Source organism: Ylistrum balloti, unplaced genomic scaffold (assembly GCF_031769215.1).
Source record: "Ylistrum balloti isolate Yb309-2 unplaced genomic scaffold, AGI_CSIRO_Ybal_v1 Utg370714, whole genome shotgun sequence".
In the NCBI taxonomy this organism is placed as follows: domain Eukaryota; kingdom Metazoa; phylum Mollusca; class Bivalvia; order Pectinida; family Pectinidae; genus Ylistrum; species Ylistrum balloti.
In genome coordinates this window covers 152,353-178,785 of record NW_026782426.1, presented here as the reverse complement: position 1 = coordinate 178,785, position 26,433 = coordinate 152,353, and the positions used below count along the sequence as shown (strand labels likewise).

The window sequence follows — 26,433 nt, the reverse complement described above, 5'->3', positions numbered from 1 at the left end:
TGACCTTACTATTGATGCTAAGGACCTTGACCTAACTGTTGATGCTAAGGACCTTGACCTTACTGTTGATGCTAAGGACCTTGACCTTATTGTTGATGCTAAGGACCTTGACCTTACTGTTGATGCTAAGGACCTTGACCTTACTGTTGATGCTAAGGACCTTGACCTTACTATTGATGCTAAGGACCTTGACCTTACTATTGATGCTTAGGACCTTGACCTTTGACTCTCAAGGATGAGAAGTAAAATAATAGTGTTTTAATGAAGAAAGGAGCAAGGAAATTCAAATCTTTAGTGAAAATTGAGTCATTATGGACAGCAAATTTTCCATTTATTTTACATGACCTTTAAGTGAGACTTGACCTTTGGACCAGTAAGCCATCCCATCTAAGTCGTTTCAGAAGAAGTTTGTACAACAAAAGAATCAACAGCAAAAATCAATTCACCTTACAGAATCTATGAACTGGAAACTTGACCTCTGACCTTTGAACATGTGAAGTGATTCAATGACAGCCCTCTTGATCAGAAAAAATGAGCAATCAGATTAAATTTAAGTTTTTATGAAAAATATAGTTACCCTGACCAGAACAGTTGGACAAATATTGACAAGTGTCGTTAATAGAGGGAAAAAATATTTAGAATTAAATTTTTTTTTGTATTAAAAAATGAATCTACTTGACTGATGAAAATCTAGAAATCACAAATATTGACTATCTCTGATGACTGAACTTAACAACCAGTACTGTGATACAACTTTTCATTTACTGATTGTGCTGACAACACTTACCTCCAGTGACGTAGAGGTAGACCTGACTGCTCGTTCCTGTCCCCACATTGTTAGAAGCCTTACAGTAATAAGAACCTTGGTCTGCTAGTACAGCCGACGAAATTACCAAGGAAGGTGAACTCAGTGTGCTCCCTTGGTAACCTGAACCAGTTGTCACAGTTGAGGTGACACCGTTTGAATCTGTGTGCTCCCAGAAGACTGAGGTAGCAGCGGGAGTCGAGGAAACAGCACAGTTAAGTGTGACCGAATTCCCATAGCCAATACTGTATGAAGTGGGATTGACTGTCACGGATGGGATATCTGACAACAGAATTTAAACAGAAATTGTAAGGAAAAGATTAATGCAATGCCCATTGACTTCACGTAGAAAATAGTAAAATGGGCTATAACTCTTTCAAAAATGATCAAATATAAGTTCCTAACTGCTGTACGTACAGACCATGCATCCAAATTATCATAACAATTGGCAGAGTGAGTTGAAAGCAGCATTACTGAAGACAAATTGCATTTATGAATAGACAGACATATATAACCCCTAACCTCCAACCAGCTACCTTTACAGTAGAGGGTAGGATTAGGTCTAATAAGACCAATTTAAAACATAATTCTCTAATGGCAAGTTTACAGAGTGTGAACATCAGGTACTCAAATTAAAGCTGTATATAAAGTTGATGACTTGTGGATGTATAAGAGAAATTACTTGTGTTGTACACAAAGCCAACACCTCGTCCAGTTACCAGATACTTACTGCCTGTGACATAGAGGTAAGTCTGACTACTGCTGCCTTCACCCACACTGTTAGTCACTACACACTTGTAATACGATTGGTCACTGGAGGCTGCTGTGTTGATGGTTAGATTGGATGAGCTTACAGTTCCACCTCCATATTTGGTACCATCAATTGTGATTGTTGAAGCCACACCATTGACAATTTTCTCCCATCTCAGTGCCGTCGCAAATGGACTAGAGGTATACGAACAGGGAAGTGTGATGGTGTTGCCAAGGACGACTGTGTACGTTGATGAAGCAATGGTTACTGCAGGTGTACCTGTGAATTGTTGAAATAGACATAAAAAAACACATCCCAATACTTAACTGTGACATAACTTAATCCCATCAAATAATTGATATAGTAGGATTACAATTCCATCACACAGCAAGGCATCAAAGGCTTCCTAGTCTCTCAATTGTTCAGATATTGAAACTCTTCTGACTTACTCCAAGGATATCACATAAAACAAGAGGCCCATGGGCCTTAACGATCATCTGACATAAAATACAAGATTTCAAATGTTGAACTTGAGAAGAAGTCGAAAATGTGTTTTCAAGATTGCGGCCATATTGGATTTCAGACCAACCCGAAATTAAGAAACTTTGGTCAGGATCATGTCACAATCATTTCAGGTAAGTTTCAGCTCAATGAGACATGTAGAACTTGAGAAGAAGTTGAAAATGTTTAGGACAGACGACGTACGACGGATGCCGCTGGACAAAAGGCGATCTCAATAGGTCAGCAGACCCTTTGGTCAGATGACCTAAAAAGTCCAAATTAAATCATTTACAATCATCAAACAGTCTACAAAAGTGATTAATATTTAAATACTTCAGATGTGACATCTAAAAGATAGGTGTTCACATTTTCATGGTGACCAATGTTAACAGGTAATAACAAGCATCCAGGGGATATAACTACAGAGATCAAGTGAGCCTTGCAGACAGGTATTTAATGTACGAAAATAACATCTTTAAACAAGCAGTTCCCAGAACAGGTGGCCCTTGCAAACAGGTTTTATCACAAATGTTGGCCTTAATTGACAGTAAGAAAAAGGCCTTTAGTGACATATTAAGCCAGTATGACTTCCAAGTTACGACATTTCGATGTAATGGTACTATAAATAAGTCTGTCATTACATTATCTGTGGAAATCATCTTCTAAAGACACTTGTTATCAAACTTAGGTTTTCTTTATAGAAAGGATGACATAAGCTTCACTTACTGCCTGTGACTGAGAGGAAGGCTTGTGAACTCCTGCCTATGCCGACACTGTTCATGGCTGTACACACGTAGTTCCCTTGGTCACTGCTGGCCGCATTGAGGACAGTCAAGGCTGGTGAACTCAACTGACCCCCTGAAAACTTGCTACCATCAATGGTCAGTGTAGTGGTCACTCCCCCACTAATGCGCTCCCAAGAGATGGAAGTGGCGGATGGAGATGCTGTGACGGTACAGTCGATGGTCCGAGATGAGCCCTGGACTACTGTGTATTGTGATTGACTGATTGAGACCACAGGTAAGCCTATTGACAAACAAAGCAGTAAATTTGAAGTAGAAGTAAAGTCTCACCACATTGCTGCTATACTGAAGTAGATACATGTTAATTCTCAGTCAGACTCCTACCACCGACACACTAAACCATCTCTGCCCTCTTACCTTATACTTATTGCATGATAAGATTGGTCCCTGAAAATAACTCCATTCTTTCTTCCTCCCTATCAGACAGTGAGATACCACCAAGCATGAATTAATACTCTCCACTTCACCCCCTCCAGTATATCCCCTCCCCTAACCACAACTTTATACAAATACAGAATGTGATGGATAGGTCCCAATGTACAAGCTCTCCTGCTGCCCCACCCTCAATCCTTCACACTACCTATTTACTGCCAGAGACAGCAGGACAGATCCCTCATCTCCCCTAAACACATAACGTTATACTTACTTCCTGTAACAGTGAGGTAGGTCTGAGAACTCTGTCCAGTCCCTACTGAGTTGATAGCTTTACATACATAGTAGGCCTGGTCACTAGTTGCTGAGTTACTGATGGTTAAAGATGGCACACTGACTGACCCTCCAGTCCATTTTGTGCCGTCCATGGTCAGCGTAGATGTCGCGCCATTGATGATTCGTTCCCACACAATGCTTGTTGCGGATGGAGACGAGGCCACAGTACAGGGAATAGTTATGCTACTTCCTGTAACAACGCTGTAGGAAGTCTGGGCGATGGTTACAGCAGGGACACCTGAACAAGAAGAAAGAGTGTTAAGATAAATTGTGTTGAATGTCACTGAGTCAATATACAAGGAATGTCATTCATTAATAAAGTCTGGGGATGTCAATCAAAAATATACACAATAAAAACTTCCATCTGAAGATGTGAATTACCAATGCTTGAGGAAAATCATTCATATATACCTTCTGGGATAAAAGAGTCAATAATATATGTATTCTGGAGAAGTTTATCATAAGTCTACATTGATGAGTCAATCATTAAACTTCACTGAAGAGTCAATTAGAAATCTTCATTGAAGAGTCAAACATAAATCTTCATTGAAGAGTCAATCATAAATGTTCATTGAAGAGTCAATTAGAAATCTTCATGGAAGAGTCAAACATAAATCTTCATTGAAGAGTCAATCATAAATGTTCATTGAAGAGTCAATTATAACTCTTCATTGAAGAGTCAATTAGAAATCTTCATTGAAGAGTCAAACATAAATCTTCATTGAAGAGTCAATCATAAATGTTCATTGAAGAGTCAATTAGAAATCTTCATGGAAGAGTCAAACATAAATCTTCATTGAAGAGTCAATCATAAATGTTCATTGAAGAGTCAATTAGAAATCTTCATTGAGGAGTCAAACATAAATCTTCATTGAAGAGTCAAACATAAATCTTCATTGAAGAGTCAATCATAACTCTTCATTGAAGAGTCAATTAAAAATCTGCCACACTGTACTGTCAATCATTCATCCACACAGAGAAGAAAACCATAAATCTACATTAGCAAGCCATGCAATCATTTATACATAAATGTAAATTCTATCAAAAATCTCTTTTGTGGGGTGAATCATGACGTATCTATACTGGGTTAGTCAATAATAATATACCGGGTATGTACAGTGAATGCATCAGTCGTACATATGGCAAGGCCATCATAGATACTGTATTTGATCCAATAAGCTCCCAGGGCGCTTAAAAAATTGCAAGTAAGGGGGCACTTATCAGAGACCATCTTAGATGTAAAAGAAACACATTCAGTACTAAAAAATCTACTGTACGGTTCATGTATTTATAAAATCACTAGTTGTTTAACATGCAATAAAACCATCTTAGACCATCTTAGATATAAAATGTTTTTTTTTTACGTTTTTCTGGAATACATCTCCTTATAAACCGACTTAAAACAATTCTTGATAGTGACTAAAAGGTAAGTAAATCTAGACTTTTCGGTATCTGAATGAGGAAGGGGGCGCTTATAAGGACATGGGCGCTTATTGGGTCGAATACGGTATGTGGAGTTGGAGAGTCTATCATAATGTATGTAGTGCATTTTCAGTTACCAAATAAGTTAAATAAGTTACAACTGTGTTAAAGTTAGTCCTGTCAAACAGTCACTTAACTGTTTGTAAAATCAAGATGGATCTAACAATGGCACATGGGCAGAAGTAAATACCGATTAAGACACATTTTTTGGACAGATTTTCTATGTCATCATAACGTAGCAATAATGTACAAAGTAAACATGAAACGACAGATGTTGTATTTCTTTATTTCTTTAATGAATGAAAATAAAAACTCCTGAAATGGAACTGAAACAAAAGACAAGAAAATCATATTTAAAATACATGCAATTAATCAACTATTACTGACTAATAAAATATAACATATAATTAGATACTATGAACTTGGTACTGATACTGAAATACTGTAATATCATAATATTGTATAAAGGTCAATTAGTGCAGTTAGTAGATTTTCATTAATTTTTTATTCGTTAGTGAATTTACAGAAATAATGAACTTTTTATTTTTTTCTTTGACTGAATTTTACAAACATTTTAATAGAAAAAAAATTATATTCATTTATTCTTTTAATTCATATATTTTCATGGGGGTCAAATTTTGTGGTTTTCCAAAAATATACTTTTTCATTAACACTTGATTCTGTGGATAAATGTTGCTCACAAAATCCACTTATACTAAAAGTTATGTTAATTAAATGTTTATTTGTTTATCATTTTTTTATAAATTCACAAACTAACCATAAAGTAAACAAAAAAAAAATCTCCCATAAAAATTAAAGAGTTTAAGTAATTCACGTGAAATGCAGTTTAACCAAAAAGTTTTGAATAAAATAAGATGAACAATAATTAAAGTAAAAAATTGACAAATAAATAAAGTAAAAAAAGTAAATATGATCTGTGATATGTTAGTTATATGATAAAAAATAATCAATTGAAAAGAAATGATTGAAAAAAAAATTTCTGACAATGTACTTATTATAGTCAGTGATATTTTTATATCTTTTTCAAAAATGTCTAAAACACTGCATGACCTGGGTCAAGTTCTATCATTATAATCAATGATCTGTCACTCTACATTGATCTATGTCAAAAATTCTTAATGATTAATAAAATCAGGCTTGTTAGAAACTATATCACAAAATTATAGTCATTCCAAAAAATTCAAACAAAGATATTCAAACCAAAATTTAAAATGAAAGACGATAGAAAATTTCTATACATTCCCTAAGATTCACTATAAGTATGGACTAGGATACTTCTAACATTATAAAACAGAGATATCTACTAACTTAACATACTCAGATAAAAGTAAGTGAACTGTCAATACTTAAGGTCCTGTGACCTATGATGGTCCAGTTCTTACCTCCTGTAACGGTCAAGTAAGTCTGACCGCTCTGACCGGTGCCCACACTGTTACTGGCCGAGCAGATGTAGTATCCTTCGTCACTGGACGATGCCTCCTGAATGGTCAGGGCTGGTGTAGAGAGGGAGCCACCAAAGTAGTTAACTTCGTCAATGTTCATGGTTGTCGTCGTACCGCTGATGATACGCTGCCAGTAGATGGCGCTAGCAGATGGAGTTGCTACTACTGTACATGCGAGGGTGATAGAAGAACCAGTAACTACGGAATAACTAGCCGCTCCTACAGTCACAGTTGGTACATCTGTCACAGAAATACAACAACTATAGTTAGGGAATCACAGTTCTAAAGTCGGGACGGATCCAAAAATGATGAGGACTGCATATGTCTGTCATCAAAAATGATGAGGACTGCATATGTCTGTCATGAGGACTGCATATGTCTGTCTCTCCATTCCCACACCCCGTTCCTACATCTTCTCCCTTTCCCATCAAAGTATCAATTTGATCATGACGTCAAATGAAAATCAAAATACATTTCCAAATGAAAAATGTGTTTATATATTATTATCAAAAATTGATGGGGATTTAAAAAAGATCTATTCCATAAGAAATTACCACCAATGATGAAAAATGATCAAGAAGTATAAGTGATAAAGAAAGGGCTTATTACATTTTTTATTGTTAACATGAAAGAGAGTTACTTATTCCTTGTACTTACCACCAGTGACACTGAGGATAGTCTGAGTGCTCTCCCCTTCCCCTACCACATTTGTAGCAGTACAAATGTAGGTGGCAGCATCCACACTGGCCGCGCTATTTATAGTCAGCGATGGAGTGGTCACTGAAGATCCGCTGTACTTGGTGCCATCAACACTGATCACAGTAGTCGCAGCATTAGATATACGTTTCCAGGTAACAGAGGTTGCAGTCGGGGTAGCAGAAACTGTGCACTGGAGCGTGACACTACTTCCTCTGGTCACAGTGTACTGACTTTGTCCAACTGTCACAGATGGAACAGCTGGGGAAAAAAAATCAGTTTCAAAATTCAATTAATTTTTTTTTCAATTTTGAAAGTTCAAACTTTAAAGATCTGAAAATATGTATGTATACTTTGTGCTTCCAAGCTTAAATATTTACACAGCATCTAGAATATTTTCTTAGATGGCAAAAGATGTTTCCTCAGAACATTTCGATTTTGTAATTTCCTCTTTTAGTGAAATATAGGCAGGAGTAAAATCTTATGTGATTTCATCAAACTAGGTGATTCTATATAAAGTGTTGAATGGTTGTGGCCTTGACCTACTTACATCCTGTAACTGTCAATGTAGTAGAGGAGCTTGACCCAGTTCCAACACTGTTGGTGGCTTGACATACATAGCTACCGTCATCATTACTATCAGCGTTGTTGATAATGAGAGATGGCGTTGTGATACTGCCTCCATCGTATTTACCGCCATCTATTGTTATGGTACTAGTAACACTATTTCGTGTTTTCTGCCACGTAACTGCAGTGGAAGCTGGGATTCCAGAAATGGTACAGGACAGCGTTGCTGTGGCACCAGTGGTTACACTGTATGAACTTTGACCAATTGTCACGGTTGGAATAGCTGTCGAATAAAGTATTATTTTGATGAAAAATTAAAGTCTTTAAAAAAGTCCACCGTCACCTATCAAACTTCGTATCTTCTGTAGTTGCTATAAAGATGTAACAATACATAGTTATGATTTGCTTAAAGGCATGGCAATGATGTCCATTGTTCTGTTTAATTGTCTCAGTTTCTCGAAGGAAATTAGTGCTTAAGGTCAAAACAAACTGGAAATATTGTTACTGGTCACAATAGACAGGTAACATATCAATATATAAAATTATCCATTTCACTCCTGATACATGTGAGTGTTACTGGTCACAAAAGACAGGTGACATATTAATATATAAAATGATCTATTTCACTACTGACACATGTGAGTTACTGGTCACAATAGACAGGTGACATTGATATTTAAAATTATCCATTTCACTCCTGATACATGTGAGTGTTACTGGTCACAATAGACAGGTAACATATCAATATATAAAATTATCCATTTCACTCCTGACACATGCAAGTTTTCTTGGTCACAAAAGACAGAAATCAGTGCTTTAGGTCAAAACAAACTGGAAATACTATCAATATAAATACATTTCACTCCTGACATGTTTGAGTGATCAGAGTAGCCAGGTAGTAAATAAAAAGTCTCCATATTTGGGCACTTTCAGAAATAAAAAAAATACGGAAAAAAGTGCATGAACTTTTTTTGCTAGCATCAAATTTCATTGTGTGAGTCACAATGTATTGTACACTTTGTATTTAGATTGTTTGAAGCCCCCTTGACTTACCTCCTGTAACACTTAGTGTGATTAGCACACTCTGTCCAGTTCCAACAGCATTTGTTGCCTTACAGCGATATGACCCAGAGTCTGATGTCGCAACACTATATATCTCCAAGGACGGTGTGCTAACACTAGATCCACCATAATCCACCCCATTGATATTGATAGAAGATGTGACACCATTGATTGTCCGTTCCCACTGGACGGTTGAGGCAGCTGGTACAGCAAACACACTGCAGTGGAGTGTGACTGTGTTACCCGTGGTCGCGGAATAGGAGTCTTGGTTCACAGACACAACTGGAGTATCTAGGATAGAATATCAACACAGATAAATAAAGATTTGTATTGATATTAGAATGTAGAAAACACAGTGTATTTTGTAACAAGAGTTCCTCGGAACTGTATGTGTCACCTGCATAAAGTGTCACGGTCACCCAGAAATCAAACTGGATGTGCAACGTTCAACCATAAAGTTGTAATACCAAATTTTATTTCTATAACTCAAAGCATAACCAAAGAAAGTCCAGAAAACAATATTCCCAGAGAATTTTCTAAGATCAAAGGGGCATAACTCTGCCAAGAAGGGTCACAGACAGCCAGGAATCAAACTTAATCTGTACCCTTCCAACAAGAAGCCATATACTAAATTTCATTTTGATAACTCAAAGCATAAACAAAAAAAGTCTGGGAAACTTTCGTACAGACGCCGCCGACACTTGACAACGGACAAAGTGATCCCTAAGTGTCTGCCAGCTCTGCAGGTGACACAAAAATGTAATGGAGTGATGACAGGAGAATAAAGGTACAGTTGCTATGACCAAAATTTTTACAATCAATCACTTTTATTAAACTTTGACAGGAAAGTGGTTATTTCCCTTTTTTCTCTCCATTTTTACCTTATTCTTCGTGATTTAGTCATATGGTTTAAATATGGATTAATATTTAGCACCAATAGAAACACATTTTTTTCAGTGAATGATTTGTTGGCAGAAAACAGTTTTTAAATTCTATACAGATCACTCAATGAACCTTTAAGATATTACTAAGGAATGCATGACTAATTTTTTGTGAATTTGCTCCTTTTTATATTAGTAACAAGATTCTAATCAAAATGAAATTAAAAGATTTTACACTATGATTGCAAGAAATGAAACGAATAATGGTTAAAAAACTTACTGCCTGTGACTGTTAAGAAGATTGCATTGCTGGTCGTGGTCCCAACAGCATTTGTAGCACTACAGAAATAAGAGGCTGTATCTCCACTATCAACGTTACTGATGATTAGAGATGGACTTCCTACAGTACCACCATTGTAGTTTGTCCCATCCATGGTCAAGGTGGAGGTAACTCCATTTATTGTCCGTTTCCATGCGACTGAGGTGACTGTTGGTGTGCCTGACACTTGACAGTTTATGGTGACCGACTCCCCAGTGATTGCCGAGTAAGTACTCTGGCTGACCGTCACAGTTGGCAAGGCTGAGGAGAAATGAAAAAAAAAATTAATTAGGCTGTATGCTGTTAGTCTACCTCCAACACCTTAGGCCTGAAATTCTTGGAGGTAAAAACCTTAAACACTGACTTCAGTTTATGGGTGGGTGACTTTTTAAAAAACATATATAGAAAAATTATTGGTAATTCTTCTGATACTACATAGCAGTTGGGATTTTAACCAGACACTAGCGTATCTGTTAGAAAATTAGAGTCATTCTTCTTTGTGTGACAATATATTAGGAGAATCAGCAGGTCATGGAAAGTCTCCTCACATCAAACACAAAGATAGACAACTCTAATGAATTGTTCTTTAGCTTACCTCCTGTGACATATAGGTACGACTGTTCACTCTGTCCTGTTCCGATGCTATTAGTGGCACTGCAGCGATAGTTCCCAGAGTCAGTGGTTACAGTAGAAACAATGGTGAGAGATGGAGTTCCAGTTGTCCCTCCTGTATACCTAGCTCCATTCACATTAATGGTGTTTGTATTACCGTTAGAGTCTATTTTTTCCCAGATGATGGAGGTTGCAGCAGGAACTGCAGTCACTGTACAACCAAGAGTGGCTGACTGACCAGTGGTGAAAGAGTATGTTGTTTGACCAATCACAACAGATGGGATACCTGCAATATACAGATGTATGTAATCAGTAGAGATTCAAATCTGCTCAAATATCTGGAATGCAAGTTGTTAAAAATGATAAATTTCCAATCTAATAGACCATCTGGTCCATCTTTACAAGAGGAAGGGGTCTGTTTACACAGAGTTCCATAGTACCAACACTTACTTCCTGTGACGGACAGATAATCTGTGAGCTCTCACTGGTACCAACAGCATTGGTAGCGGTACAGTAATAGTACCCCTCATCAGTGTCATCTGTGTTAGCTATTGTCAAAGACGGGTTATTTATTGTGGCTCCAGAGTACTTGGTGCTCCCTGATGTAGATATTGTTGAAGTGACACCACCTCGAATTTTCTTCCATTCTAGACTGTTGATGCCTGGTGATGCTGACACTGTACAGGTCAGGGTAGTGGATTGACCAGTTGTGACTGAGTATGTAGACTGACCAATGGAAACTGTTGGCAGATCTGAAATATTGACCATTCAAAGCATAAAAAATGAGAATGACCAATCATAATAGGTTATAAGGATCTACAGTTTTGACCATTAAGTGTTTTTAAGAAGATTCAAACCAATATTTTAATTCTGTGGAAGATCGGAAATATCTTCACCATTTACTAATTAGCAATTTCTAATTATTTATCATTATTGGTTTTTAATTAGTAATTATTTATTTCTTCTGAGTGCAATACTTGAACCCTGGTTGCAGTTTAAAACCTGATTGATATAAATTATCAACTATTTACAACTTGTGTTTCTTAATGTAAAAACTAGTTTTAATAATTAAATCTTTATGTGCTCATTTTCAAAATTCTCAATTTCATATTTTGTGTGATTATTCAGCAAATACAAAAAAGGTGTTATAATGTTTTATAGACATACTAACATGCACCTCAGATTCTGAATGAAGAAATTAATAGCAAATTGAACTTAGTTATGACAAATTTAAAAAGGCAGATGCTTATGTACTGGACTAAATAATTACTGTACAGGCTACAGGTTTCACTAACTTCTCAAGCCTTTTCATGCATAGGCATGCAGTATTTGTTTGTGTTGATGTTTACATCTAACATTTCAATCTTTTGATCGGGTATAAGATGATAGAATAAATAAAAGACCAACAGAAAAAAAAACAAGAACATAAAAAAAAAGAATAAAAATAAAAAGAGATGAAGGAAACAGACACAGAGGGAAGAGAGTGGAAGATAAAATTCCACATGTTACAAAAATCCACGCAGTAGTTAACACTCACTTCCTGTAACTTCCAGGGTAGCGGACAAGCTTTGTCCAGTTCCGGCAGCATTAGTGGCCAGACATTTATAATCGCCTTGGTCACTACTTTGTGAGTTATAGATGGTCAAGGATGGACTACTGACAGTGGCACCCCCAAACTTGGTGGAATCTATAAAGACTGAGGTGGTGACCCCATTGATGACACGTTGCCAAGCGATAGATGTGGCAGCTGGAGTGGCAGTGACTGTACAGTCAATGGTCACTGTGTTCGAGGTCAGCACGCTATAGCTTGACTGACCAATGGTCACTACAGGGACAGCTGTTGATAAAACAAGCACATGCAAAATAGATGAAAAGGTACTAATCTATGACTATGATATATGTATAAACTATAACACAACTAATCAAGCTTTAAATCATGCCACATGTTACTTAATGTTTAACCCACACAACAAGAGTTTGACAGCCAGTATTGTTATGAACCATGCCACTAAGGCAGTATAAAAGTCATGTTTTCTGTCTGGACATTAAAGGTTATCAGCTGTCTTAACTCTGAAAGTAATTCCTAGTCATCTTAACTAAAGTGCTCCTTTCTGAAATTTTGCAATTTGATGTTTTGGTTGTTGAAATTATGACAAACACAGAATAACAACCGATTTTCACTTAAATGAAGAAGCTATCTGTAAAAACATTATATAAACCTTTAACTTTCTATTGAACCATTCAATCTATTATTCATAGATTTTTTAATCTTTGGATGACTCTGCCAGATTTATGAAATATTACAACTCTGGAGTAAATTAGAGAAACCTTTCATCAGCCAGAATTTTGAATTTTACAGAAGTGATTCAATAAATCTTGATCTACTAATGATGCAATTTCTAAAACCATGCAACTCCTTTGTTTACAAAGAGAGTTAAGAAGAAATCAGATTTGAAATAGTAAGCATCTGTGTTTCTGATCTACTAAACCATAAAGTATATATAACTGTGGAGACCTCTTTATAACAAAAACATTGATTTCAAAAACGGTTTCCCCGTGTAGGAGGTGTGGGGGATGTCTCCATATTTTGAAATCTAAAACAATTTTAAATGATTCTGTTACTCTGTAATTCATGTGGAAATTTCAAATTTTCTCAAGTTTGCTAATTGGTGGATATTTTTCACAGTGGTGAAAATTCTTTTTAAAAACATTTCATATTAAGTACAACATATGGCATATTTCAATTCTAAGATATTATTTAAAACTTTTTTTTCAATAGATGTAAAATAATAAAAACAAATAAAAGAACATTGCTACGCAGTTTCTGGCGTTTACTTACTTCCTGTGACATAAAGATAGGTGGCGGCACTTGTTCCTGTCCCCACAGAGTTCGTCGCGGTACAAGTGTAATAACCCTGATCACTGTTATCAGCATTGTAAACAATAAGTGATGGACTGCTGACCAAAGAACCACCATAGTTGACTCCATCAATTGTCAAGGTCGAAGTGACTCCATTGTGTGTGAACTTCCAGCTGACGGAAGTCACTGATGGAGTTCCGGAGACGGAACATGGTATAGTCTTAGTCGATCCGGTTACAACAGAATAGTCAGTCTCGCTGATGGTTGCCGTGGGAATATCTGGAGATGTCAAAGATTAGGAAGTTGTGTTTCACATTCTATAAATCTCAGACCAGGAAATCAGTATTTTATGTAAACATATCAGTATTGTATTTAACTTATATAGGATGTGATGAGCCATTCACCGTTAAACATTTTTTATTGGACTGCTGTGACCTTCTGTCTACTCGAGAATGTTTGTATCATAACATTACATGTCTAAAAATCCCTTTTTGAAACTGTTAAGATTTGTAAAATTCTACATTACCTGAAAGATGTTGGTCTATATAATACACTATGATGTACCATTTTAATCTTTTGTGTTAACATACCCATTTAAGATTTTTAACATTTGTCTTTTACCTTTTGGTTTGTTTAATGTTATTTCCTTTTGGACCGCTGTGTGTTTTACCGTTTGATGGCCCTAATGACGTTTCATGTGTTGACGGGCCGGTAAGAATGTCATAATAATAATATGTAACTTATCAGTATTTTACGAAACTTCTAAGGATACACTGGTTTCACTGGTATCATAACTGATATATATATCTTGAAACATTTTTTTATACATATACCAAGAGGATATTGTTTCAGTTTTATATTATTTTGCAATAGATTTATTATTATTCAAAATTTTGTTTTTTAAAAAAAATTGTTGTTTGTTATTGATTTAGAATGTTACTCGTTCTCCTGTTTATATGCTATAATTAGCACAAACAAAATTTTCCTCATTATCAAAATTACATCACAGATGAAAGTTTTAACTAAAACACTGACGGTATAAAAGGTACACTGATGATTCAAATTTCATCCATATTTTTTAAAGTTCGTTCACAATTTAAACAATCTAATTTATTTCACATAAAATATTTTTAATTAATTAATTGTGTTTTGTTGATATAAATTTTTTTATTTATTACAAACAATTCCTCTTATGATTTTGTAAGATACACCAACTTTCTGTTAACCATTGTGTTCATGTTTGTCACACCAATGTTCAGCAACACTATTTTATATCGGGTACTCTCAATATCTTGTGACATTTTGAAATGTGAAATAAAAAGGAACTCAGGCAAGGTGAAATAAGTAATTAACAGTAAACTCAATAATTCCTAACTCATTAAAAACATATATTCTGATTTTAATAAAGAATGAAAAGAGTCCGTCCAACAGAGAATGATATCATTCTTTCATTCCATTTATTAAAAAAGTATAAGAAAAACATGGAATTTTGCAGTTTTTTCAGAGTAAGCATAAAGCATAAACACTATTTAAGTTGCAACAAAAAGTTTGGAAATTAAAACTATTTTCCTTGAAAGTATTCTGAGGAGTTGTTTCAGGGATAGAAGGATTAGAGGTACTGTTATAAAGAGGATCAAACATTGTTATAAGAATGAGGAACACTGTTACCAAATGGAAGAAATTCAAAAGACAGATTATTGTTATTAACCCAGGTTGGGGCATTGCTATTAAGAGGAAACTTGATATAAAGAGAAATCCTATTAAGTGGAATAATGAGTTGATACAAGAAGATTCATGAGTAATGATTAGTAGAGAAAATATAGCAAGAAAAGTGTGGTTATAGAAAAGGGATAATGTTATATAAAAGGAGCAATGTTATATAAAAGGGGCAATGTTATATAAAAGGGGCAATGTTATATAAAAGGGGCAATGTTATATAAAAGGGGCAATGATATTAAAGAAATGTTGATGATATCTGAAAGTGTGTTCTTATGTAGAAGGACAGTCTTTTGTACAACTATCATTGAAAACATTACTACAAATTTGTAGAAGTAGATGACAATTTTGACTTCTGAACTGAAGTCACTGACACACATCAGGAAAAACTCTAAATTGTGTCACATTCTTAACTAAGTTTTCGGTTTTTTGTTTATTGCTTTATAGACAAATTGATTTGCCTGTGAAATATAGATATTTTCAAACCAGACCTTCACCTTTGATCTGAAGATCTTAACCTGCAGTAAGTCAACATCTCATCTGATTAAAACTAATTATGCTTTATTATGTTTATGTGCAAACAAAATATTTACCAGTAAATATTTCAAATTTGACCTTGAAATTTGACCTAAAACCTTTTTCTATGAAATATTTGAAAACTGAATTTGACCTTTGACTTGATGATCTGATGACCTTGACCTGTAGTTTGTTGACTCTTTTGATTTTAGTCAATAGTGCCTCATTATGTCAACAAAATATCTGACACTAAATCATTTCATGACTTTCACCTTTGACCTTTGACTTCAATAACATTCCGTTGCATATTTATTATTGTATATACCCATTTCTATTTATAGTAGTGGTGACCTAACCTTTGACCTCTGAATATGAAAAGCAATTGAGAGCTAGTATGTGCTGTGAAGAAACAACGCTGAGTCAAAGTGTAACCATCAAATCAGAACTGAAGGTATTTTGAAGAAATGATTTTCTACCATAGTAAAGGTGTCCTTGACTTTTGACCTCTGAATCAAAAATATTACTCCCATGTAAGAACTGCTTTAGAAAAAACATTGGGTAAAGTTTGACTACATGACCTGGAAATGAGAACTTGAGATATTGTGCCCTCTATCAAAAAAAGAGAGACAGACTGACATAGAGACAGACAACCTTATATCTATAGCATTTTCAATGTAAAGTCCTAATATCTGTGGAAGTATGATTTCAAGGAAAATATGAAACTGATATTTCAGCACTGTCAATCAAGTGTGGAAAAAAATGTGTACTCATAGAATAATCATATCAATGAAAGGAGGCAGAACCGAAGGGGAAGCAACTCTGTTGGTCTTGTATTGGTTCTATTTGTTCCTATATGAAGACTTGAATCTTAAAAAAAAGGATAGTTGTAACTCAACAGAGGCCCCACATGGGGTATTTCAGAACATTTTTATCAGGTTATTAATGTCAATAGAATCAAAGTTCCACAAGGGTTAGTTTGTTACTATACATGGTGGGCCCTTAAAGGATGCTTTGTTAGCAGACTGAGGCCCATAAATGATGCTTTGTTACCAGACAGAGGCCCATAAAGGATGCTTTGTTAGCAGACAGAGGCCCATAAAGGACGCTTTGTTACCAAACAGAGGCTAAACACAGAATATTTTGTTACCTGCGGTCCCACATATATACAGGGATATCTAGTTAGCCACAGAAGACTGACATTGCACTACATATATGATTATATGAAAATAGAACCTATCAACTAAGTAGTTTAAATAAAGTGCTGAACCTCAAAAATCTTATACCAATGGTTGAGACTTATGTGTATACATGTCTACATTACACAATGTTTTGTTCCTGTTCCTATCCATGGCTGTGGGGAATTACATGCACCATGACATCATGAATAGTTATAAGATATAGGAGAATCACATCTCCAATCCTTATTTATAAATACAAAGAGGAGCTGATCCAAATTTCCATGAACAGAAGATGTCAGAAAATTGATTTTATATACATAAAAAAATGTCCATTTCACTTGGAATCTCAGTTTTTCTGATATTAAAACCAGTGAAAAATTCTTAAATTTTTCAATTGATCTAGATATTGTTTTTCAGTGAGGCTCTATTGTCTACGTTATTTTGAAGGAGTGAAGACACCAAGAAAGAATTAATGATAGAAAGATGGAATCAGTATGAATTAAGAGTGTCCACACAATATCAACATCTGAGTAATAACAAAAATATAAGAGCAAACACAGAATTTATATCATCAAAAAAAGATTCCCAAAACCTGAAATACTCACAAGGAAAATCGTTTTAGGCACCAAAATCCAAACATTGCAAGAATAACACGCACCGCGTCGCGGACAGGAAAATGGCCGTATATATAATCATTCAGAACGTATTGAGAATCTGCGGACAATTCCAGTAAAGAACAAGTGTTCAATGCTTACAAATAATTCTTCTTTAAAGGGAGCATTGTTTTAAATTGAACAAATATAGGTAATATTCAGGGAATTTTCAGATGCCACCACAAAAATACACTACAACGTATATATATCTTCACTGTCAAAACCCCCAAAATACCTGGTTTATAAATGGGTATTTCATCTATATATAAATACATGGAAACCATTTGTGAGTTTTTTAGGGTGTGTTCGAGTGAACATTGTTCATGTTCTGAAGTTACAGTCAGCCACAAAAAAAGCATTGATGGGTTGAATGTTAAACAGGCCTTTGGTGCATGTTATAAAATTAAGGTGTTAATTGCTTTAACAGTTATGTGCCTTTTTAGATATTTGGGGAACATGTACAAAACCTTCCAGGTACATGGGCTTTTCCAACCTGGAAAATTTTAGTGGCAGAATGTGGGAATTCAGGGGTAAAACAACAGTGTGTTTGGAAGAGCACTTTGATCATGCACAAAACTTCAGTGATAATATGCCATGTTGTTACAGTTTCTTAAAATTAATTAAGAGTCTTAATACAGACACATAGTTTTAAGATACAATCATTTCTTTTTGATTGTTCTATATCTTAAAAACAAAACATAGATTTCTTTAACAAATCAAGTACATCATATATTGGGCACCAATCATCAAGGGGAGACAACTTACTTCCAGTCACTGATAGAGTGATGCTTGTCCCTGATCCTGTGCCGATACTGTTTGTGGCCTGACAGACGTACGTCCCGGAGTCTGTGCTAGCAGCATTGTTGATAACAAGAGTTGGACTTGTAGTGGACCCACCAGAGTATTTTGTACCGTCTATGGCAATTGTAGAGGTACTACCACCGGACGTCTTCAGCCAGACTACTGATGTAATCGACGGATTGGCCGAAACTGAACACTGAAGGGTCACCTGGGAGTTGGTGATGACTGAGTACGACGATTGACCAATGGTGATCACAGGAAGATCTGGAGATCAATTTCACATCTCATTTTAAATTATGTTTTCATTCAGTCCTTTCCTTTCATAAAAAAACAATTTTCTATAACTCATTTCAATTATAACATGATTCATAGAGACATCTTTTTTCCCCTCGGTTTTAACTTGTTTTACAGGCTGGATTTAATGTCCTCGCAACAGTCAGGAACATATAAGGATAATCTTCCTTAGATGAACAATATGCTATTTTTACCATTCCAACTTATGACTTCCAGTCGTCATTCAATATAACTCCTGGATTTACATTCATTATCCGCTATTATCTACAAAATGACTATGTTTGCAGAACCACAATTAATTTAAACAAAGGAGTCCTATAAGATATCAAGGGAGATAACTCTTACTTACTTCCTGTCACAGATAAAGAGATCTCTGAACTTTGACCTGTCCCAACACTATTGATTGCAAAGCACCTATATGTTCCTGAATCTCCGGTATTGGCAGTGATCACTGTGAGTGAAGGGTTTGAGGTTGTGGCCCCGCTGAAATTAACGCCATCCACAGTGATTCCTGCAGTAACGCCATTTTGTGTCCGTTGCCAGTAAACTGATGTGATGGATGGATTAGCTGACACAGAACACTGGAGCGTGACTGAGTTACCCGTGGTGATAGAGTAAGAACTCTGGGTAACAGTCAGGGTTGGTATACCTACAGAATAGACGAGACAAATGATGTATTGTATCAAACAGCCATTTATAAAATTCTTAATTACAATACACATACATGCTTATCCTACAACAAGTTCAGGACTTAAAACTTCTGACACAAAATGTGAGTATGTCAGCCACTGAAATAAACTGAATAGACATATTATCAGAAATAAGACATTGCCTCCTTTTCCTTTGAACCTTTGTAGGTAGAATTTCCTACTCTATAAATACTGTAAATTTTTAAACCCTCACTGTTAGCTGATGTACCTTATTCTCTAAGAAACTCTCCCCAACAAGAAGCATAAGTCTCCCCATTTTCTGACACTAAATTGATATTAGTATTGTCAAGTATAGGATACTAATAAAAATGATATTCGTCGTTATGGCATTTAGTTTTTTTATGCTTTCACTGTCTTTAATTAGGGGATAATTATTTGAATTATATTTACAATTAGCTGTCGATCATGCATTATTGACAGAATAAATAAAGAACAGTGTGATACTCTATGTCCTGTTTTGATAAAAAGTGTGTGTTTGTATTTGACAACAAGTGATGTCATTTACAGTCCTATAAAACCCACTTTTTTTTAATACTGACATTATTTAATACAGAAGAATATCCAATTAACAACAAATCATGTTTGTAGCGATTCTATTTCAAAAAGACAAATCTGATTTACGAAAACAAATCGACAATGAAATGAACATGAAAAGATCAACTTTTGTTAGGTGTAAGAAAATCAGTATTTTTTCGTGAGAGCTTACTGCCTGAAACTGTAAGAGTCACTACGCTGCTCTGTCCAGTACCGACACTGTTGGACGCCATACAGATATAGGAGCCAGAATCATCACTGTTGGCGTTGAGAACGGTAAGTGTTGGTGAAGATGTGGTGGCGCCACTGTATGCCCCAGTACCAGTGGTTAAAGTGGTGTAAACGTTATTGATAAGCTTCTGCCAGAATACATTTGAAACGGCTGGACTTGCAGAAACAGAACACTGTAGGACAGCGTTGTTTCCATTGGTCACAGTGTAAGATGTTGGGGTAGCAGTCACAGTCGGTATACCTGTGAAGTTAAAATTTCACAAGTGGTATCTAGAATAATGTTTCAAGTACTTTATTTCATATTAAAAATTTTCAAACTAGAAAATATTATTACTTTAATAGACGTTTGTCCTGTGGTAACTTTCACAGGGAATTTACCAAGGATTGAAATTGAGGATATAAAGTACACATATCTGAAACAATGTTGATTTTAAAGAGATATCAATTAGAATAGACAGTTCTATCTATATTAGGATATTAGGAGTTCTCGTATCAACACTGATATGTGTCACTTGACTTACTTCCAGAGACAGTGAGTGTGATGGTACTGCCCAGTCCAGTCCCAACAGAGTTTGTGGCATAACATGTGTATGATCCCGAGTCATCAGTGCTGGCAGAGATCACGGTAAGGGAAGGGGAGCTAACTGTGGCACCAGAAAAGTTTACGTTGTCGATGGTGATTGACTGTGTCCCTGAACCAACATTTCGCTGCCAGAACACGGAGGTATGTGAAGGGTTTGCAGACACAGTACATGACAGGGTGACAGACGTTCCCGTGGTGACACTATAGGATGACTGGGAAACAGTCACACTAGGTACAGCTGTGAAAAAAACATTATAAGATTTTGAAATAATTTAAAAGTAACAAATTGTATGTTTCTTACATTCTATACAGAATATCCTGAGAATACTACACTAAACAACATTGTGCTGTTATCTTGTTCCTTTATCACACTCCCACACACCCTGTCAACATTCAAATCCCGACTGGATAAATTTTGGAGTGACAATAATTTGAGACTTCGACCATCTTTTGATTAACGTCACAATATGAACACTGTTCATGTCACTCCTGTTATTTAGGAAAATCTTCATTTACATAATTTCCATCAATTTCAAAAGAAAATCCCTCAAACTTTTGATTTTATCTAAATCTATTTCTGCATTATGCCTCAGATGAGTTTTTTAACATCATTGTATACATACATTCATAAAACTTGAAAACTAGAACTGTTAAAAAACCTGGCACAATTGTAATTATATTAGAACTACATAATTTAATTAGTGATGTTTAACTAAATAAATTATCTTTACCTAAGTTTATAATTCATCCCCACCTTGAACAAGAAATATTTACAAATAAATTCAATCAAGAAAACGAAAAAAAAAATCTTTCAAAAAACTCACTACACTATATAATGTAAAACATTCTAACCTAGTAATAGGAACACAAGAAAGGGAGGTAATATATTCTAACCTAAAAATAGGAACACAAGAAAGGGAGGTAATATATTCTAACCTTGTAACAGGAACACAAGAAAGGGAGGTAATATATTCTAACCTAGTAATAGGAACACAAGAAAGGGAGGTAATATATTCTAACCTTGTAACAGGAACACAAGAAAGGGAGGTAATATATTCTAACCTAAAAATAGGAACACAAGAAAGGGAGGTAATATATTCTAACCTTGTAACAGGAACACAAGAAAGGGAGGTAATATATTCTAACCCAAAAATAGGAACACAAGAAAGGGAGGTAATATATTCTAACCTAAAAATAGGAACACAAGAAAGGGAGGTAATATATTCTAACCTTGTAACAGGAACACAAGAAAGGGAGGTAATATATTCTAACCTAGTAATAGGAACACAAGAAAGGGAGGTAATATATTCTAACCTAGTAATAGGAACACAAGAAAGGGAGGTAATATATCCTAACCTTGTAACAGGAACACAAGAAAGGGAGGTAATATATCCTAACCTAGTAATAGGAACACAAGAAAGGGAGGTAATATATTCTAACCTTGTAACAGGAACACAAGAAAAGGAGGTAATATATTCTAACCTAGTAATAGGAACACAAGAAAGGGAGGTAATATATTCTAACCTAGTAATAGGAACACAAGAAAGGGAGGTAATATATTCTAACCTTGTAACAGGAACACAAGAAAGGGAGGTAATATATTCTAACCTAGTAATAGGAACACAAGAAAGGGAGGTAATATATTCTAACCTAGTAATAGGAACACAAGAAAGGGAGGTAATATATTCTAACCTTGTAAGAGGAACACAAGAAAGGGAGGTAATATATTCTAACCTAGTAATAGGAACACAAGAAAGGGAGGTAATATATTCTAACCTTGTAACAGGAACACAAGAAAGGGAGGTAATATATTCTAACCTAGTAATAGGAACACAAGAAAGGGAGGTAATATATTCTAACCTTGTAACAGGAACACAAGAAAGGGAGGTAATACATAACGTGGACAGAGATCTATCTATGTATCTGTAAACTTACTTCCTGTGACAGCCAATGTTATTGTACTACTCTGTCCAGTACTGACAGAGTTTGTAGCAAAACATGTGTAAGTTCCGGCATCATTTGAATCAGCAGAGATCACGATAAGGGAAGGGGAGCTAACTGTGGCACCAGAAAAGTTTACGTTGTCGATGGTGACTGACTGTGTTCCTGAACCAACATTTCGCTGCCAGAACACGGAGGTAGGCGAAGGATTTGCTGATACTGAACAAGCCAGTGTGACAGATGTTCCTGTGGTGACACTGTACGATGACTGAGAAATGCTTACTGTTGGTGTGTCTGAAACAATATTTTTTTTAAGAATATTGAATGATTTTAATGTATGTCACTATTGGTTTACATTCAATTTTATGTTCAATGAGACTGAAAATGTTTTACCTCATGTAATTAATTAAACAAGAGGCCCATGGGTCTTAACAGTCATCTGACAAAAAGCAAGCCAAACTCTAACAACAGTGAGTCTGCTGTTAAAACAGTGGGCTTTATTCATTTGAATAAACTTGGTAGCCCTTCCTCCCAGCATCCTACAGGCCCAATATCAGCACTCTAATCATTTTGGTTACTGAGAAGTCACTTCCATATTTTAACATATTTAACCCCTGTGCCCTTGAAAGTGGGTCAAGGTCATTCACTTGAACAAATTTGGTAGCATGTCATCCAAGCATCCTACAGGTCCATTATCAGCACTCTTGGACTTTTGCTTATTGAAGAGAAGTTATTTGTATATTTTAACATATTTGACCCCTGTGACCTAGAATGTGGGTCGAGGTCATTCATTCATCCACGCATCCTACAGGTTCATTATCAGCACTCTTGGACTTTTGCTTATTGAGAAGAAGTTGTTTGTATATTTTAACATATTTGACCCCTGTGACCTTGAAAGTGGGTCAAAGTCATTAATTTGAACAAACTCGGTAGCCCTTTATCCCAGCATGCTACAGACACAATATCAGCATTCCGAGCCTTTTGGTTGTTGAGAAGAAGTTGTTTAAAAATTTCAACATATTTGACCCTGTGACCTTGAAAGTGGGTCGAGGTCATTCATTTGAACAAACTTGGTAGCCTTTCCTCCAAGCATCCTACAGGCCCAATATCAGCACTCATGGACTTTTGCTTATTGAGAATAAGTCGTTTGTATATTTTAACATATTTGACCCCTGTGACCTTGAAAGTGGGTCAAGGTCATTAATTTGAACAAACTTTGTAGGGTTTCATGCCAGCATGCTATGGGTCAAGTATTAGCCCCCTAGGCCATCTAGTATTTGAGAAGAAGTTTTTTAAATGAAAAGTTTTCGGACGACGCACGGTCGTTAATTCCATCTTGTGATATTTTAACTGCTATGCATTGCAAAATTAATTTTCTTACAATGAGGGATAGAAATTTAATGAGGATTTCAGGTAAGAAATAACTTCATACACCAGTATTAAACCCATATCGCTGAAAACTTATGTAAATACTTACTGCCCGTTACAGAGAGGGTAGTGAAGCCACTCTGACCTGTCCCAATAGAGTTTGTAGCAAAACATCTGTACGATCCCGAGTCAGAACTGCTGGCAGAGATCACGGTAAGGGAAGGGGAGCTAACTGTGGCACCAGAAAAGTTTATGTTGTCGATGGTGACTGACTGTGTTCCTGAACCAACATTTCGCTGCCAGAACACGGAGGTATGTGAAGGATTTGCTGATACTGAACAAGCCAGTGTGACAGATGTTCCTGTGGTGACACTGTACGATGACTGAGAAATGCTTACTGTTGGTGTGTCTGAAACAATTTTTTTTTAAGAATATTGAATGATTTTAATGTATGTCACTATTGGTTTACATTCAATTTTAAGTTCAATGATACTGAAAACGTTTTACCTCATGTTATTAATTAAAAAAGTCATTGATTCCATCTTGTGATATTCTAACTGCTATGCATTACAAAATTAATTTTCTTACAATGAGGGATAGAAATTTAATGAGGATTTCAGGTAAGAAATAACTTCATACACGAGTATTAAACCCATATCGCTGAAAACTTATGTAAATACTTACTGCCCGTTACAGAGAGGGTAGTGAAGCCACTCTGACCTGTCCCAATAGAGTTTGTAGCAAAACATCTGTACGATCCCGAGTCAGAACTGCTGGCAGAGATCACGGTAAGGGAAGGGGAGCTAACTGTTGAACCAGAAAAGTTAACGTTGTCGATGGTAACTGACTGCGTTCCTGAACCAACATTTCGTTGCCAGAACACGGAGGTATGTGAGGGGTTCGCTGTTATTGAACAACCAAGAGTAACACTTGTCCCAAAATTGACACTGTACGAGGACTGAGATACTGTTACTGTTGGCACATCTGAAAATAAAGTCAAGTAAAAATTAATATCCTACACTAAACATTTAAATTAAATGTATCCAGTCTCTCAAACAACTTCATGTAACAATATCAATTAAAAGGCATTAATTCAAACAGAAAACATCACTCTGACATAATGTAATTACATACTGACTTTATCTGCAAAGTTTTATCAATATGAGATATAGATATTCTCCATAAAATATTCAAAATTGTACAATTAATGGTTTTTTGTTATACTCACTACCCGTCACAGTGAGAGTTGTCTGTGAACTTTGACCTGTGCCCACGCTGTTTGTGGCAAAACATACATAGATGCCATTGTCTGAAGAATCAACACTGTTTATCACAAGAGAAGGAGAGGATGTCAAAGATCCGCCATATTTCGAGTTGTCAATGGTTACGGAGTTTGTGACTCCGCTGCTGGTACGCTGCCAGAAAACATTACTCGCGGCAGGAGATGCAGACACAGAACAGATGAGTGTTATAGTACTACCAAAAGAGGCACTGTAACTCGATTGGCTGATACTGACAGTTGGCACAGCTGTAAAAGTCCCAAACAAGGTTTATACTTTAATGGAAGAACAATTAGCATACAACGGGAAACAAATACATATATCCTTTTACGTAACTTCATAACATTGTTGTGCTAAAATTATGGAATCGTATCAAGAAATTCACATCAAAACGATGTGCTCACTATTATTAAACCTTTGAGGTTTCTAACTGATTTGTCACACACTGAAATAGAAAATCTCAATACAGGATTGAAATAAGACCAAGGACAATAACTCTTCAAATATTTGAATTACTTACTTCCTGATACAGAGACTGATATAGCAGCACTCTGACTTGTGCCCAGACTGTTGGAAGCCTTACACAAGTATGACCCAGCATCAGCAGAATTGGCATTGTAGATGAGGAGGCTCGGAGAACTGGTTGTTGATCCACCATAATTAGATCCGTCGATCGATAAAGTGGTGTAAACGTTACTGCTACTTAGTTTTTGCCAAAAGACGGAGGTAACAGATGGACTTCCCGATACAGAACAGGAGAGTTCTATAGTGGACCCCGTAGTGCCGGAGTACGATGTTGTTGGCACAGTAATAGTAGGGGTACCTGAAATTTTAGTTCTATGATTAGGAGGTGTATTGTGTTGTCAGATGAAATTTCGACGTTTAATTATTAGTCAGAGTAAAATGTTGTTGACAGTTACAGGCACACTCCTGAAATTTAAGAATTATTATGAATTAAAAATGCTTGTTCATTATCACTAAACGCTTTTTTTATCACACATCAATTGTCTTTTTAAGCACTGGTTATCATATCTGAAATTTAAAAAAAAAATCTGCATTCATCTTCCTGGTCCTCTACAAAACTCAGCCTCTGAACAGGGTGTGGCATCCTCTGAAGT

At 35.8% G+C, this 26,433-nt stretch overlaps 1 protein-coding gene across 1 annotated transcript in view; it reads right to left on the bottom strand.

Annotated features, from left to right (window-relative positions):
* Window positions 1-503: 503 nt before the first annotated feature.
* Window positions 504-26,433, bottom strand: part of LOC132557728 (hemicentin-1-like) — a gene marked incomplete at its 5' end in the record, with an annotated part of 41,561 nt that continues 15,631 nt past the window's right edge. The window contains 23 exons of the mRNA XM_060222249.1: window positions 504-517; window positions 788-1,087; window positions 1,536-1,835; window positions 2,784-3,083; window positions 3,507-3,806; window positions 6,454-6,753; window positions 7,171-7,470; window positions 7,760-8,059; window positions 8,830-9,129; window positions 10,000-10,299; window positions 10,634-10,936; window positions 11,091-11,402; window positions 12,188-12,487; window positions 13,490-13,789; window positions 18,339-18,638; window positions 19,018-19,317; window positions 20,085-20,384; window positions 20,665-20,964; window positions 22,662-22,961; window positions 24,145-24,444; window positions 24,720-25,019; window positions 25,264-25,563; window positions 25,836-26,138. Coding sequence (XP_060078232.1) covers window positions 504-517; window positions 788-1,087; window positions 1,536-1,835; window positions 2,784-3,083; window positions 3,507-3,806; window positions 6,454-6,753; window positions 7,171-7,470; window positions 7,760-8,059; window positions 8,830-9,129; window positions 10,000-10,299; window positions 10,634-10,936; window positions 11,091-11,402; window positions 12,188-12,487; window positions 13,490-13,789; window positions 18,339-18,638; window positions 19,018-19,317; window positions 20,085-20,384; window positions 20,665-20,964; window positions 22,662-22,961; window positions 24,145-24,444; window positions 24,720-25,019; window positions 25,264-25,563; window positions 25,836-26,138 — 6,632 coding nt within the window. The remainder of the gene's footprint in view (window positions 518-787; window positions 1,088-1,535; window positions 1,836-2,783; window positions 3,084-3,506; window positions 3,807-6,453; window positions 6,754-7,170; window positions 7,471-7,759; window positions 8,060-8,829; window positions 9,130-9,999; window positions 10,300-10,633; window positions 10,937-11,090; window positions 11,403-12,187; window positions 12,488-13,489; window positions 13,790-18,338; window positions 18,639-19,017; window positions 19,318-20,084; window positions 20,385-20,664; window positions 20,965-22,661; window positions 22,962-24,144; window positions 24,445-24,719; window positions 25,020-25,263; window positions 25,564-25,835; window positions 26,139-26,433) is intronic.